Source organism: Panthera tigris, chromosome B1, assembly GCF_018350195.1.
Source record: "Panthera tigris isolate Pti1 chromosome B1, P.tigris_Pti1_mat1.1, whole genome shotgun sequence".
Lineage (NCBI taxonomy): Eukaryota > Metazoa > Chordata > Mammalia > Carnivora > Felidae > Panthera > Panthera tigris.
Genome location: NC_056663.1, coordinates 38539306 through 38555882, shown reverse-complemented (window position 1 = coordinate 38555882; position 16577 = coordinate 38539306). Strand labels below are relative to the sequence as shown.

The window sequence follows — 16577 nt, the reverse complement described above, 5'->3', positions numbered from 1 at the left end:
TCAGAATAAAAAACTACTGAAACATTTCTTCCCTTTTTTTGTACTAAATCTTTTGAAATCTGGTGTATATTTTTTCACTTACTAGACATCTCAATTTGGATTATCCACTTTCAAGTTCTCAATAGCTATAATTGGCCAGTGGCTACCATGTTAAACATTGTAACTCTACAAGCTTCTTTTGGTTGATGTTTATATAAAGAAAAATTATAATTGTATCCCCAAAACTCAGTACAACATATTAACACAATACGTGTGGTAAGTCTCAAATGACATTACAATTGAAGGACAGTCATGTAGTCATTTTGAAAAGTATGCCCAGTTGTCATTAAATAATTTTCTTAAACTAGGATGTTACTTATGCAAAAAGAGGTAGGAAGCATAAAAAGCATTTATTTGTTTAAAAACACAATTATTTGGGGGTACGGAAGCAATATTTTAAGCACCTTATATCCTGTATGAATGATTGTTGTTTGTATATAGGCATTTTTACTGTGCTTTAGCCACTTCTTAAGAAACTGAGATTGACATGTAATACACTATATTACTTTTTTCCCTTTCAAGTACCAGGGACTAGGCCCCCATTTGCCATTTTTTGACCTAACAGTGATTTCCAGAAATGAATTACTTGCATTAAGTGGGACGTGCCTTTGATGCTAACTCTAAGTACAGTGCTTTTGAAATTGTGTTTGTGTTGACTGAAATTAAAGGGTTTTCCATAGTGCTTCAGGATTTTAAAACAATCTGATTCCACATTCATTTTAAACAGTGTTTTAAACTTTCAGCTTAAACTACAAAAGGCATTACATGTTAGGAAATTTTTGTACATTTATATTTTGTACAGCATATTATTGCTTTTATAGATCTCAGAATAGTGTTTGTTTATTTCTCTCTCACTTTGCTATTTAGAGTACTCTGTTTAAGAAGTAGGCAACTTAAAAACTTTTATTATCTATAGCCACTTTTTTGTATGAATGAGAATTTTTACAAAACTGTGTAGCCATCCAAAGTATAAAATTAAACAGAATGCCTAGGCTGACTACATTGTGATACAGAGTCTAAGTTTTACATACTATGTGTTTATAAAAAAACATTCCACCATTCCAGTGGATATACTTTATAATAAATATTATACATTAAAACTTATAAAGCAGAATTATGCTTCATCAACTTCATACTCAGATTTTGTTTACTCCCTGCAAAATATTAAACAGTTTAAAACAACAAGCTTGGAAACAATGTATATAGTAGTAATTTCTTATAGCTCTTCATTTTTAAAATACTTAACATAATTCCCAGGGTAATGGTTGTTTTTTCTACCCACAGCTCAAAACCCTGCAAAATTAGTAATCACCAAATATTGAGGGTAACTTTATAAATAAATTTTGAGGTCAAGCAGTTAATAACTTCTTAACTCTTAAACTGTATCCTATTTTTCTCCTTCAGAATGAGAAAATAGTACTTTGAATGTGATCATCTTAAAATACCACTACATGGAAAAAGAAAAACTGAAAAATTTACTATGATTTTTGTCTTGGACCTACTAATTTTATATCAGTCACAATTGCTTTAGAATAGCCATGTGTGGAGCGCCTGGGTGGCTCAGTTGGTTAAGCCTCCAACTTCAGCCCAGGTGATGATCTATCTCATGGTTGGTGAGTTCGAGCCCCGCGTCAGGCTCTGTGCTGATAGCTCAGAGCCTGGAGCCTGCTTCAGATTCTGTGTCTCTGCCCCTCTCCTACTCATGTTCTGCCTCTCTTTATCTCTCAAAAATGAATAAATGTTAAAAAAAATAAATAGCCATGTGTATCATGTGGTCTCTTTTAGGCATGTGGCTGATACACATTAAAAATAAATTTAATATAATCAAACCTATCAAAATTTATATTTCTGATGACAATATAATAATATAGAATGGTATAGTGAAAAAATAAGTCTAATATTTGTATGCACTTTGTATACAGGTGAAATTAGAAAGGAGATATAATTTTTTCAGGTAAATGGATTTTGGCTTGCTCGTATTGAAATTTACTTTGTATTGTCAGTTGCACAAACAAAAACTTATGTAAGACACTACACAGAATGGAGTGATTTTAAACATGCAATATTTGAATGTGAAACTGCAATTCTTTTTTTTTTTAATGCAAGGGATTTTTTTTTGTTTTTCAAATGAATACAAATGTATATCTTAACAGTATTAAATCTTTATGGTGACAGTAGAATAATCTATTTGAATACTAGGAATCTTCTTTCTGGATTGATTCCAAACTATGAAATATCTATAACACTGTATTTTCATATTATTATCATGATGCTGTTTACAAACACAAATAATTTTTTCATTATAAAAATAAAACATAGTAAGTAGAAATAACCCAGATAACTTTTAGAAGAGAGATAAAAAATACATTAAAAAAATTTTTAGTTTATTTTCTCTGAGTGAGAGAGAGAGTGGGGGATGGGCAGAGAGAGAAGAAGAGAGAGAATCACAAGCAGGCCCCCCACTGTCAGCACAGAGCCCAATGTGTGGCTCAAACTCATGAACCATGAAAACATGACCTGAGCCAAAATAAAGTCAGCTACTTAACTGAGTGAGCCACCCAGGTGTCCCCCAAAAATATCTTGAGGCAGATGAAAATGAAAATACAACATACCAAACTTATGGGATATATGAAAAGCAATTCTAAGAGTGTAGTTTATAGTAATCAATGCCTACATTAAGTTAAAGGTAAGATCTCAAATAAACAACCTTATACCTCAAGGTATTAGAAAAAGAACAAACTAAACCCTAAATTAGAAGAAAAAAAAAAAAAAACTAAAGTCAGAGTAGAAATAGAGTCTAAAAAAGACAATAGAAAAGATCAATGAGACAAAGAGCTCAGTTTTTAAAAAGTTAAGCAAAATAGACTTAAGAGGACTCAAAGAAAATTAGAAATGAAACATACATTATAGTTGATATCATAGAAATATAGTCAATCATAAAAGGCTATTATATGCCAACAAATCAGAGTAAAAAAGAAAATTAAATCCCTAGAAATAAGCACCCTGCCACGACTAAATCATGAAAAACAAAACAAAACAAAACAAAATAGAAAAACCAACAGACCAATTACTATTAAGGAGACTGAATCAGCAAGCAAATACTTCCCAAAAAATAAAGTCCAAGACCTGATGTTTTCCCTGGTGAATTCTACCAAACATCAATGAATTAATGCCAATCCTTCTAAAACTATTCCAAAAAACGAAGAGGAGGGAAAAGTTTAAAAATCTTTTACAAAGCCAGCATTGTCCTGATACCAAAGCCAAACAAGGATAGAGGGGGGAAAAAAAAAGTCCATTCCTGATAAACATAGATGCAAATGATCCTCAATAAAATATTAGCAAACTGAATGCAACAGCACATTGAAAAGATCATACTCCATGATAAGATGGGATTTATTCCAGAGATGCACAGATGGTTCAACATTGCAAATCAATAAATGTGATATACTTCATGATCAAAATGAAGTATAAAAACTATATTTTTGTTTCAGTAAACTCAGAAAAAGCATTTGATAATATTTAACATTTTTTTAAGATACCTCTCCACAAACTAGGTACAGAGGATGTACCTCAACATAGTCACGGCTAAGTGTGACAACTGCGTATCTTATATCCTATTCAACAGTGAATGCTAAAATCATTTCCACTAAGATCAGGAACAATACCCAAGGATGCCCACTCTTGATATTTTATTCAATATAGTACTGGAAGCCTTAGCCAGAGGAGTTAGGCAAAAAAAAAAAAAAGAAAGAAAGAAAGAAAGAAAGAAAGAAAGAAAGAAAGAAAGAAAGAAAGAAAGAAAAGGCATACAAATAAAAAAGGAAGAAATGGGGCGCCTGGGTGGCTCAGTTGGTTAAGCTTCTGACTTCAGCTTAGATAAGGATCTCAAGGTTTGTGAGTTTGAGCCCCACATCAGGCTCTCTGCTCACAGCACAGAGCCTGCTTGGATCCTCTGTCTCCCTGTCTCTCTGCCCCTCCTCTGCTCATTCTGTCTCTCTCAAAAATATATAAATAAACTTTTAAAAAATCTTTTAAAAAGTTTAAAAAGAAGTAAAATTATCTCTGTTTGCAAATGACATTAAAACTAGAAAACCCTATAGACTTCAACAGAATCACTAGTAGATTTAATAAATGAACTCAGTAAAGTTGCACAATATATGTAAAATCAATATACAAAAATCATTTGTGTTTCTGTGTAATGACAATGAACTATCAGAACAGATGTTAAGTAAATCCCAAGTATAACAGGATCCAAACCAGTAAAATACTTAGTTATAAATATTTTTAAAAATGTTAATGTTTTATTCATTTTTTTGAGAGAGAGAGAGAGACAGAGTGCAAGTAGGGGAGAGGCAGGGAAAGACAGAGACAGAATCTGAAGCAGGCTCCAGGCTCTGAGCTGTCAGCACAGAGCCCGACACAGGACTTGAACTCATGGACTGTGAGATCATGACCTGAGCCGAAGTCAGACGCTTAACTGACTCAGCCACCCAGGTGCCCCAGGAACAAATTTAATGAAGGAAGTGAAAGACTGTACACTGAAAACTATAAGGCACTGATAAAAGAAAGTGAAGAGGGCACAAATAAATGGGAAAAGTATTTTGTGTCTACTGCTTGGCATAATTATATTGCTAACGTCTCTGTACCACACAAAGCAATCTATGGATTCAGTGCAATCCCTATCAAAATTCCAATACCACTTTTTCACAAAAATAGAACACTCCTAAAATTTGCCTGGAACCACAAAAGATGTCAAATAGCCAAACCTATTTAAATCTTTGTTTAAATTTTATTTTATTTATTATATATTCTTTATTGTATACTCTTTAATCCCCTTCCCCTATTTCACCTATAAACCTACCCACCTCCCCTCTGGTAACCATCAGTTTGTTTGCTATTGTTAAGAATCTGTTCTTCAGTTTTCTCTTTTTATTTTTCCTGTAATCATTTGTTTTATGTCTTAAATTCCACACATGAGTAAGATCATTTGTCTTTCTCTGACTGACTTACTTGGCTTAGCATTATACTCTCTACCTCCAACCATGTTGTTGCAAATGGCAAGATTTCATTCTTTCTTATGGCTGAGTAATATTCCAGGGTGAGCATGAGTGCATCTGTGTATGTTCGTGTATTACATGCCTTTCAATTTTGCTGATGATTCCCTTCACTGTGCAGATGTTTTTCATTCTGATGTATTTCCAATAGCTTATTTTTGTTTTTGTTTCCCTTGCCTTAGGAGACATACCTAGAAATATGTTGCTACAGCTGATGTCAGAGAAGTTATTGCCTATGTTCTCTTACGATTTTTATGGTTAGGGCTCACACATTTAGGCCTTTAATCCATTTTGGGTTTATTTTTGTGTATGGTGAAAAAAATGGTCCAGTTTCATTCTTTTGCATGTATCTATCCAGTTTTCCTAGCACCATTTGTTGAAGAGACTATCTTCAGTCCACAAAACTGAAAGGTAACCTATAGAATAGAAGATACTTGCAAATGACATAACTGATAAAGGATGAGTATCCAAAACATACAAAGAATTTATTAAACTCAAAACCCAAGAAGCAAATAATCCAGTTAAAAAATGGGCAGAAGACATGGACATTTTTACAAAGGAGATATACAGATGGGCAACAGACACATGAAATTATGCTCAGCCTCACTTATCATCAGGGAAATGCAACTCAAAACTACAATAAGATAATAACCTCATACTTGTCAGAATGGCTAAAATTAACAGTACAAGAAACAACAGGTATTGGCAAGGATGCAGAGAAAGGGGAAGCATCTCACACTGTTGGTAGATATGCAAACTGGTGCAGCCACTGTAGAAAACAGCATGCAGGTTCTTCAAAAAGTTAAAATATAACTACCCTGGGGTACCTGGGTGGCTCAGTTGGTTGAGCACCAACTTCAGCTCAGGTAATGATCTCACAGTCTATGAGCTCGAACCCCACATCGGGCTTTGGGCTGACAGCTCAGAGCCTGGAGCCTGCTTCAGATTCTGTGTCTCCATCTCTCTCTCTCCCCCTCCCTGACTCATGCTCTCTCTCTCTTTCTCTCTCAAAAATAAAATAAACCTTAAAAAAATAGAACTAGATTCCTAAGATTCAGGAATTGCACTCCTAGGTATTTACCCAAAGGATACAAAAACACTAATTGGAAGAGATACATGCACTCTGGTATTTACAGCAGCATTATCTATAATAGCCACATTTTATTTAAAAAAAAATTTTTTTTAACGTTTTATTTATTTTTGAGACAGAGAGAGACAGAGCATGAACGGGGAGGGGCAGAGAGAGAGGGAGACACAGAATCAGAAGCAGGCTCCAGGCTCTGAGCCATCAGCCCAGAGCCCGATGCGGGGCTCGAACTTACAGACCTCGAGATCGTGACCTGAGCTGAAGTCAGACGCCCTACCGACTGAGCCACCCAGGCGCCCCTATAATAGCCACATTTTAAAGCGGCCCAAGTGTTCATTGACTAATGAATGAAAAGAAGACATTGTGTGTGTGTGTGTGCGCGCGCACACACACACACACACACACACACACACACTATGGAATATTACTCAGCCATCAAAAAGAAAGAAATCTTGCATTTGCAATGACGTGGATGGAGTTAGAAAGTATTATACTAAATCAAATAAGTCAGAGAGATATACACTGTATGGTTTCACTCATATGCAGAATCTAAGAAACAAACAAAAAAAATGAACAAAGGGGAAAAAAGAGGAGCAAACCAGGAAACAGACTCTTAACTATAGAGAACAAACTGATGGTTACCAGAATGGGAGGCAGATTGGGGGATGGGTTAAACAAGCGATCGGGATGAAGGAGTGCACTGAGGCATGTATGGAAGTGTTGAATCACTATTTTGTACACCTGGAACTAATATTACACAGTGTGTTGACTAACTGGAATTTAAATAAAAACTTTTAAAATGACTGTCTTTTTCCCATTGTATATTAATTCCTGCCTTGCTGATTAATTGATCATACGGTTCTAAGTTCATTTCTGAGTTTTCTATTATGTTTCATTGATCCACGTGTCTGTATTTATGCCAGTACCATACTATTTTGATTACTACAGCTTTGTAATATCACTTGAAGTCTGGAATTGTAATACATCCAGTTTTGTATTTCTTTTTCAAGATTGCTCTGGCTATTTGGAGTAAACTTTTGTGGTTCTATACAAATTTTAGGATTCTTTTTTTTAAAAGTGTGTTTATTTTGAGGGAGACAGCAGGGGAGGGAGAGAGAGAAACCCAAGTAGGCTCTACGCTGCCAGCACAGAGCCCAATGTGGGGCTCAATCTCACAAACTGAGCCAAAATCAAGAGTCGGATGCTTAACCGACTGAGCCACCCAAGGATTCTTAATTCCAGATTTGTAGAAAGTGCTGGTGGTATTTTAATAGGCATTGCATTAAATTTGTAGATTGCTTTAAGTAGTTTAAACATTTTAAAAAATTTTTTCTTCCAATCCATGAGCATGGATTGTCTTTCCATTTCTTCACATTGTCTTGAATTTCTTTTATCAGTGTTTTTTTTTAATTTTTATTTGTTTAGTTTGAAATAGAGTGTGTGCAGAGGACAAAGAGAGAGAGAGAATCCCAAGCAGGGTCTGCACTGTCAGTGCAAAACCTGATGCAGGGCTCAAACTCTATGAACTGTGAGATCATGACCTAAGCCGAAATCAAGAGTCACATTTAACCAGCTCGGCCACATAGCACCCCTTTTTATCAATGTTTTATGGTTTTCAGAGTACAGGTCTTTCACCTTTTTAGTTATGTTTATTGTTAGGTATCTTACTGTTAAATGGAATTATTAATTTCTGTTTCTGCTGTTTCATTATGAGAGTATAGGAATTCAATTGATTTTTGTATCCTGCAAATTTACTGAATTCATTTATCAGTTCTGGTGGTTGTTTGGTGAAGTCTTTAGGGTTTCTATCATGTCATATGCAAATAGTAAATAGTAAAAGTTTGACTTCTTCCTTACCAATTTGGATGCCTGTTATTTCTTTTGTTTAATTTCTGTGGCTAGGATTTCCAGTACCATGTTGAATAAGAGTGGTGAAAGTGGACATCCTTGTTTTGTTCCTCACCTGACCAGAAAAGCTCTCCAATTTTTTCCCATTGTGTATGATTTTGGCTGTGGGTTTTTCATATGAGGCCTTTATTATATTGAGATATGTTAGCTCTAGACAGACTTTGCAGATGATTTTAATCATGAATGAAAATTGTACTTTGTAGAAAGCTTTTTCTGCATGTATTAAAATGTGTTTTTTTTATCCTTTCTCTTATTGCTGTGACATATCTTGTTGAATGTTTTGCAAATATTGAACCACACTTGCATGCACAGAATAAATCCCACTTGACCATGGTGTATAATTTTTTTAAATATATTGTTGGCTTTACTTTTCTAATATTTTGTTGACAAGTTTACATCTATATTAATGAGAAATATTGGCCTATAGTTCTCTTTTTTGTGATATCTTACCACAGCAATCTTCAGAAAGAAGAACAAAGCTGGAAGCATTATAATTCCTGATTTCAAACTATATTACAAATCTATAGTAATCAGCAGTTTGGTATTGATGTAAAAAACAGACACAGATCAATGGAACAGAATAGAGAGCCTAGAAATAAACTCATAGAGTTTGTTCAATTAATTTTTAACAGGACAGCCAAGAATATACAGTGGGGAAAAGATTATGTATCCAAGAAATGGTTTTTAGGAAAATTGGGTATCCACATGGAAGAGAATGAAATTGGACCTCTGTCTTCTACTTTACACAAAAATCAACTCAAAATGGATTAAATCTTTGAATATAAGACCTGAAACCATAAAGCTCATAGAAGAAAATCTAAAGAGTATGCTCTTTGACATTGGTCTTGATAGTGAATTTTTAGATTTAGGAACAAGAGCAAAATTAAGTGAGACCACATCAAACTAAATAGTTCCACACAACAAAGGAAACCGTTAACAAAATAAAAAGGCAACCTACTAAGTGGGAAAGATATTTACACTGTTTGTGGAAATGTTAACCTATATAGTTGCTATGGCAAACAGCATGGAGGTTCCTCAACAAATTAAAAATAGAACTACCAATAATCCCACTTCTGAATATATAGCCAAAGAACACAAAATAATTATCTGCAAGAATTACCTGTACTCTCATATTTATAGAAGAATTATTTATAATATCCAAAGTATGGGGAAAACCTAAGTGTCTATCTACAGATGTATGGATACAACTATATATACACAATGGAATATTACACACCCTTATAAAAGAGTGAAATCTTGTCATAGGTAGTAGACATGAATGAATCTGGAAGCCATTATGCTAACTGAAGACAGAGAAAGACAAATACTACATGGTATCCCTTGTTGTATTGTAATATGTGGAATTTTAAAAGAAAGTTGAATTTACAACAGTGAAGAATATGTCACTTTCAAGAGTCGAGTTGTGAGGGAAGTAGGGAACAAGTGATAAAAGAATATAAATTTTCAGTTATAAGATGGATACAATCTAAGGAAGTAATGTATAACATGCTGAGTACAGTTGATAACAGTGCATTGAATAGTTGAAATTTTCTGAGAATAGAATTTACATATCTTCACACACAAAATTTATATATATATATACATATATTTTTATATATGTATATATTTATATATACATATAATTTTACATATTTATATATGTATAAGTGTGTATATATATATTATATATATGTACATATTTATATATATACATATAAATTTATATATATGTGTGTGTATATATATATATAAGTGTGAGGTGAGGAGTGTGTTAAATCAATGAGGGACCCCTTTCATGATGTATATTAAATCCTCATACTATATACTTTAAATATCTCACATTAAATGGTCAACTACATGCAAAAAAAATTTTAATAAAGCAACATAGAAGAGGAAATCTGATCCATACAGTAACTAATTATGATTTTCCAGGATTTTTGCAGCCTTCGGAAGATAGTTTTGTGAAAATCAATAGTGGCCATTAATTTAAAATAAATGAATAAATAATTAAATCTCTTACATGCATAAATCAGTAATTCCAGAGGGAGAGGAGGATAACAGCAGAGTAGGAGGATCCTAGGCTCATGTTGTCCTGTGAACACAACTAGATAACTATCAGATCATCCTAAAGAACCCAGAAATTGACATGAAGACTGACAACAAACTCCACAACTTAAGGGAGAGAAGAATCCTCATCAAAGAATGTAGGAAGTACGGAGATATGGTTTAGGGGAGAAACAGATTCCAGGTGCTACAGAGGGGAGAGAGTTGTGGTCACAGAAAAGGATGAGAGAGAGAGCAACACACAAGGAGAATATTGCCTCAAAGCCATTGCCTTGGAAAACAAGACGGGCTGGATATCATGAGAACTTGCTTAGAACCTGTATTTTTTTTAAAAAAATGTTTGTTTTTAAGAGCGAGAGAGCAAGAGAGGAGGGGCAGAGAGAGAGGGAAACAGAGAACCTGAAGCAGGCTTTGCACTTTCAGCATAGAGCCCAATACCGGTCTCCAACCCATGACCCTTGAGATCATCATCTGAGCCAAAGTCAGATACTTAACTGACTAAGCCTCCCAAGTGACCCAAGAGCCTGGATTTTTAAAGGTCAGGATGCTTGCCTGGGATATAGTCCAGAGGGCACTGTGCTGCTCCTGGAGAGAAGGCAGGCAAACCAACCAAAGGCAACAGCATGGAAGCAGCAATCTGAAAAATGCCTGGGGCACCCAAGAGGGAGATTATTCACTCTTGGGGCATGTGCCTGATGGGAAGCATTCACAGAGATACCTCTTCAGGAACAAAGGAGCTGGCTAGTGCCAATTCCATCCCCAACCCCTCAGCAAAAATACAGCCACCTACCAGAAGTAGCATATTGCCAACACTGGCTGCCTAACTTGCATACACCAGGCCCTAACTCCCTACGTTATGGTGGGACTGCCCTTATCAGGCAAGCATGCCTCATTCCCAGCATGGTGGGCCCCAACCCCAGATGACCAGCAGAAACCATTGCCCATACCATGTCTACTGACCATAGTGTTCTTGTGGAGGTTGTGTCAGGTCTCATTTTACAAGTAGACCAGTGCAAATTTACATAAAACTTGCCACATTCAGACCAGGGAACAAACACTGCTCACAGAAGGCAAGGAGAGCCTCTGCAGATGACCAGCCTGAAGGATACAGTAGCCAAAGCACAATAGCAGAGCAGAGACAGCACACACCAGAGAAAATCCCTGAATCACCAGGTCCAGGACATTACATATTCTTTTCCTTAAGGAGCCATTGCTTTCAGGAGCAGGAAAAATAACTAGCTTTTCTAGCACAGAAAAAAAGACAAAGCCTTAGACAAAATGTCAAGATAGAGGAATTTATACCAAATGAAAGAACAAATTACATCCACAGCCAGATATCTAAGAAAAAGATATAAGTAACATTCATGATTGAGAATTTAAAGCAACAATTATAAGGATAGTCACTGAGCTTAAAAAAAGTATAGAAAACATCCAGGGGACCCTTGCCACAGAAATAAAAAAGTGAAAACAGAACCATTCAGAGATAAGAGTGCAATAAACAAGATTACACACATGCTTGATGCAATGAACAGCAGGCTGTAAGTAGTAGAGGAACAATGACCTAGAAGACAAAATAATTGAAAGAAACGAAGCTGAACAAAAGAAGAATTATGCAACATGAGACTGGACTTAGGGAACTCAGTGGTTCAATCAAGCATAGTAACATTATAGGAGTGTCAAAAGAAGAAGACAGAAAAGGGGGCAGAAAATTTATTTGAGGGAAGAATAGATGAAAACATCCCTAATCTGGGAAAGGAAAAAGACATCCAGATCCAGGAGACAGAGAACTCCCATCCAAAGCAAAAAAGCAGGCCAACACCAAGACATATTGCAATTAAATTTACAAAATGTAGTGATAAAAAATTTTTAAAGCAGGAAGACAAAAGATTATCTTTAAATAATCAAATAGCAATGGAGAAAAAAAACACATTTTTAATTTGATCACCAAATGCACAACTTTGATAATTGTTAATTTTGTGGTTTATTTTAAATATATTTTCGTGGTGATTATTTTGAAGTTTTAATCAAAAATCTTTAATCATGAGTGTCTAATAAACAGTAAAAACAAAGGTAAGCCAAGAAATTGAAACAGGTGAAATAAGACAAATGTTCTTAATTCGGTGTTGTGTTTTTCAGCAGTTTATCAGTTTATTAGCTTTCATCTTCATTTCACTCCTCTTTATTAATTGAATGTAAGCATCCATTTTCTGCAAACTTCATACTAAGTGTACATTAAAAGGTTTTCCCTGCTTGAAGGAACAGAGATTCACAAAAGACTGGGCAATTGGTTTTCTCAGTGGTGCCCCACATTTTTATGGCAGTTGAGAAAATTGTAGCTAGAAGATGCCAAAGTACTAAATGACGCCACCATCCTACCACATTGATAGCTTTACTGGGGGTTTCAATATAAGAGATTATTTGGTGGATATAGTTCAGTATTATTCATTGTACTTAATCTAAAATTATTCATTGTATTCTGTGTACTTGGCGATGTGCTAAAACATGTAAAAATCAAAATCAAAATCATGATTTCAGTAAAAGAATCCTCACTCTTTTGAAAGAAGACAGGTATGAAGGTAGTGGGTAGAAAGAGCAAAGGCTTTAGAGATTTTGCAGTCATTACCTTACCATCTCTCTTTGATTACTAGATCTGTGGCTTGGGAATTTATTTAAACTCTCTCAGTTTGCTTCCTTATCTGTAATATAGGATACTAATATCCATCTTACAAGATCTTTATGATCATTAATATTTGACACAGACACACAGTAAGTGATAGCTCTTATAGTGTTTTTATCAAGACTGATGGACTATTGGAAAACATGATAGTTTATTACACTAAATAACTTTGTTCATTGAATATTGTGTTAGGTGCTCAAACTGTGTTTTCTCCCTTTAGAGATGATGAAGAGAAAAAAAAATCTCCAACTGAAGGAACTGATGAGAAGGCTAATGGAACACATCCAAAGACCATCAGTCGTATTGGGAGTACTACCAACCCATTCTTAGACATTCCTCATGACCCAAATGCTGCTATATACAAAAGTGGATTCTTGGCTCGGAAAATCCATGCAGATATGGATGGGAAGAAGAGTAAGCATAATTTGTTATTGTCATTTTCTATTTTAATTATTTCATCTTGAGGCTCAAAATTTAAAGTGAATTTATCTGAAGTAAAGTCAAGGATAAAGAAAAATTATATTAGGTTTGTCTAGAAAAGTATTACTGAAGTTTGATGATGCCTCTAACCCTCAGAAATCCATTGTCACACTTGATCTTCTCCAAGTAGAATTATAGAACTTCAGAAATGGAAGACCTCTTACAGATTATTCCTTTCTAGCTTTTTATTCATTTATTTACTCTTGCCTTCAACAAATAATTTTGAGTACTTACTATGTGCTAGGCATCAAAAATATAGCAATGAATACGATGGAAAAGGTATCTGTCTTCATGGAGTTTACATCTCTCATGGTTGTGGGGAAGAATTAATTTATAACACATAGAATAATCAATAATGTAAGATCCCAGAAACAAAACAGGAAGGGAAAGAATTGCAGTCTATGCACATTTGAATGATTGGCCTTTGTGGAAGATGGATAGGTGCAACATAGGCATGCATGGTATAATTAGTATTGGGAAATTAGAGTCCCATCTGATAGCTTTGTGAAGTATGAGACATAGTTACCTATGACAGATAATAGTGTTTGAAATTTGAAAGAAATGAAGTATGTTTCTGTGCTTAGAATAGCCTATGTAGAGTGAAATAGCAATTTGATATAGTTGGACAGGCTAAGGTAAGCTGGTATGTATGCTCACAATTAGTAGGTTAAACCTTTAGGGTATCCTTACCTACCTACAGATGCAAACATGTAGTGCTTGGATGGACATTACCACTATTTCCATCTGTGACTTTTTCTTACTGTGGTAGTACTTTCTGTTAGGTTACAGTCAAGAGAAAGACTGTAATAGAGTGGCTTTGGAACTGACTTAAGATGCTAAGTTTCTCAGTTTTCCCAAGTTTCTTAGGAGTACCTCTACCATATTTCCTGTGCACTCTATATACTAGCCTACTAGACTACTTGATTTTTTCTAAGAGAATTGTGTCAGGACTCTTGTAGTTGCAAGTGACAGCAAATCTGACTGGCTTATGAAAAAAGGGCAAGGCCACACTTAAAATGAAGAATTATCACCAGGACACTTTATTATATTGTCTCTGCATTATAGTGCATGTCACCTGTATTCCTTACAACAGGGCTCTTTCACATGGCTAGATACATAATTATTAGCAGCATTACTTTATGTGTTCAATTTTGTCACCAAAGTATTCTCGTTTCCTAACTTTGAATTTAGTATATTATGTGGCAGGATTCTGATTTGTATTACAGAGGGATGGAATACTGTGATTGACAGCACACACTTGGTTGAATGCAAATAGAAAAGTTCCCTGAAGAATGAATAAAATACAGAAAAGGGGGTCTTTTTGGTAGACAAAACAATGGTATTCATTTCTTTGTTGCCAGCATACACACACACCCTTTCTCCATCCAGTTCAAATAGTGCTTTTGCTGAACCTAGTACAGTTTTCCATTTATAACCACAGATACACTCATTCTCTGTCCCACATGCCATGCCTAGAAGTGACTCTCATCTCCAAGATTAATAGCTGATTGGTGTCCATTTTGTCTCAGATAGGGATGTAAATTCACTTATAGGCTAAATTAAAAATATATAGAAATGTCTGACATACTTCATGTAAAGTAATAGAAGCAAAAAACAGAATAACTGCAATTTAAAATAACAGTTCAAAAAAGCAAAAATAGGAAGATAGCTATCACTTATTCCATGTAATTTTCTACATTCTGCCTCATAAGGATAACAAAGTTAACCTAATTGAGTCTTTTTTCATTGAGTCCCTTCCCTAGCAATGGATTGACATAATTGGTTAGCTTATTCCAAAGAGTCCCCAGATTCAGCCTATCAATGACATTTTCTTTGTTTCATGTTTCCCTGTGCCATCTTGGAGGATTATTGGAGAAAATTCCCTTGCTGGAAGCTCTACTCCCTTATTAGCCCACTTTTATATGAGTATAGGTACAAAATCTAGGAGTTGCTTAGCAGATGAGACAGAACTCATATCACACTAGGTTTTTCTGCCAATATAACTACTTTAAAGCCTTAGTTAACTCCTTTGAGTACTTCAGATTGATTAGGACAGTATGTCATAGGACTTTTGTCTTTTTAGCAACCTAAGAATTTCTGCCTAGGTGGGACCCTCCCCTGGAAGACCAGTGACAGGCCCCTGCCCACACCACATCCCTAAAGCCTGGAGTTTTAAGACTAGCAGGCTTGGCTGTGATACAGCTCAGAGGGCACCACAGGCTAACAACCTGGAGGCAGACAGTGTGGATACAGCAATCTGAAACACACCTAGAACACACAGAGGGGAGATTATTTACTCTTCTCAGCTTGCTTTCCTGAGAGACAGCATGCACAGGGACTCCTTTCCTTGAAGAAAGGAGCTAGCTGGTGCCATTTCCCTCCCCTGCCCTCACCATAAACACAGAGCCATTTGTGGGAAGCAGCATAGCATCAATACTGGCTGCCTAACCTACTTATACCAAGCCCCGCACCCCTGGGCTCTGACACTACTGCCCTTCTTGGTCAAGCTTTCCCCCATCCTAGCATGGTTCCCTTTCCATAGAACACCAGCAGAAACCCCTGCCCACACCATGGCTCCCAACCAGAGAGTTCTGTAGGACTTTAGTTCAGGTGGAAGTAGTATCATATCTCATTTAGCAAGCAGACCAGAATATACCTAGTTAAAACTTGACACATTCTGTCCAAAGACCAAACACTGTCAACTGCAGGCAAGACAGACAACTGGCCTGAAGGATACAGCAGCCAGAAAAGAACAGCAGAGTGCACACATCACACTCTGAAGTACCAGGCCCTGGGCACTATATGATCGCTTTCATAAAGCCATTATTCTTAGAAGCAGGAAACCTAATGGAGTTTTCTAATATACAGAAGAGGATAGAAACTTAGATAAAATGCCAAGACAGGAATTTAGCCCAGATGAAAGGAGAAGACAAGGCCATGGCCAGAGATCTAAGAGAAACAGATATAAGTAACATACCTGATGGAGAATTTAAAGCAACAATCATAAGGATACTTACTGGGCTTGAGAAAATAATGGAAGACTTCATGCAGGTCCTTACCACATTTAACAAAGAGTTAAAAACAGAAATGAAAAATGCAGTAACATTCAAAACAGGCTTGATGCAATGAACACAAGGATGGAAGAAGCAGAGAAACAACTAGGTAATGTAGAAGATAAAATAATGAAATCTAGTGAAGCTGAATAAAACAGAGAAAGAAGAATTATGCAACATGAGAATATACTTAGGGAACTCAATTACTCCATCAA

At 35.6% G+C, this 16577-nt stretch overlaps 1 protein-coding gene across 5 annotated transcripts in view; it reads left to right on the top strand.

The window, feature by feature from the left end:
• The window catches only part of PSD3 (pleckstrin and Sec7 domain containing 3), a 734808-nt gene that overhangs the window by 552156 nt on the left and 166075 nt on the right, over positions 1 to 16577 (top strand). For all 5 annotated transcript variants that reach the window (XM_042983313.1, XM_042983312.1, XM_042983314.1 and 2 more), the window contains one exon: positions 13050 to 13243. In XM_042983313.1, the coding sequence (XP_042839247.1) occupies positions 13050 to 13243 (194 nt within the window). The remainder of the gene's footprint in view (positions 1 to 13049; positions 13244 to 16577) is intronic.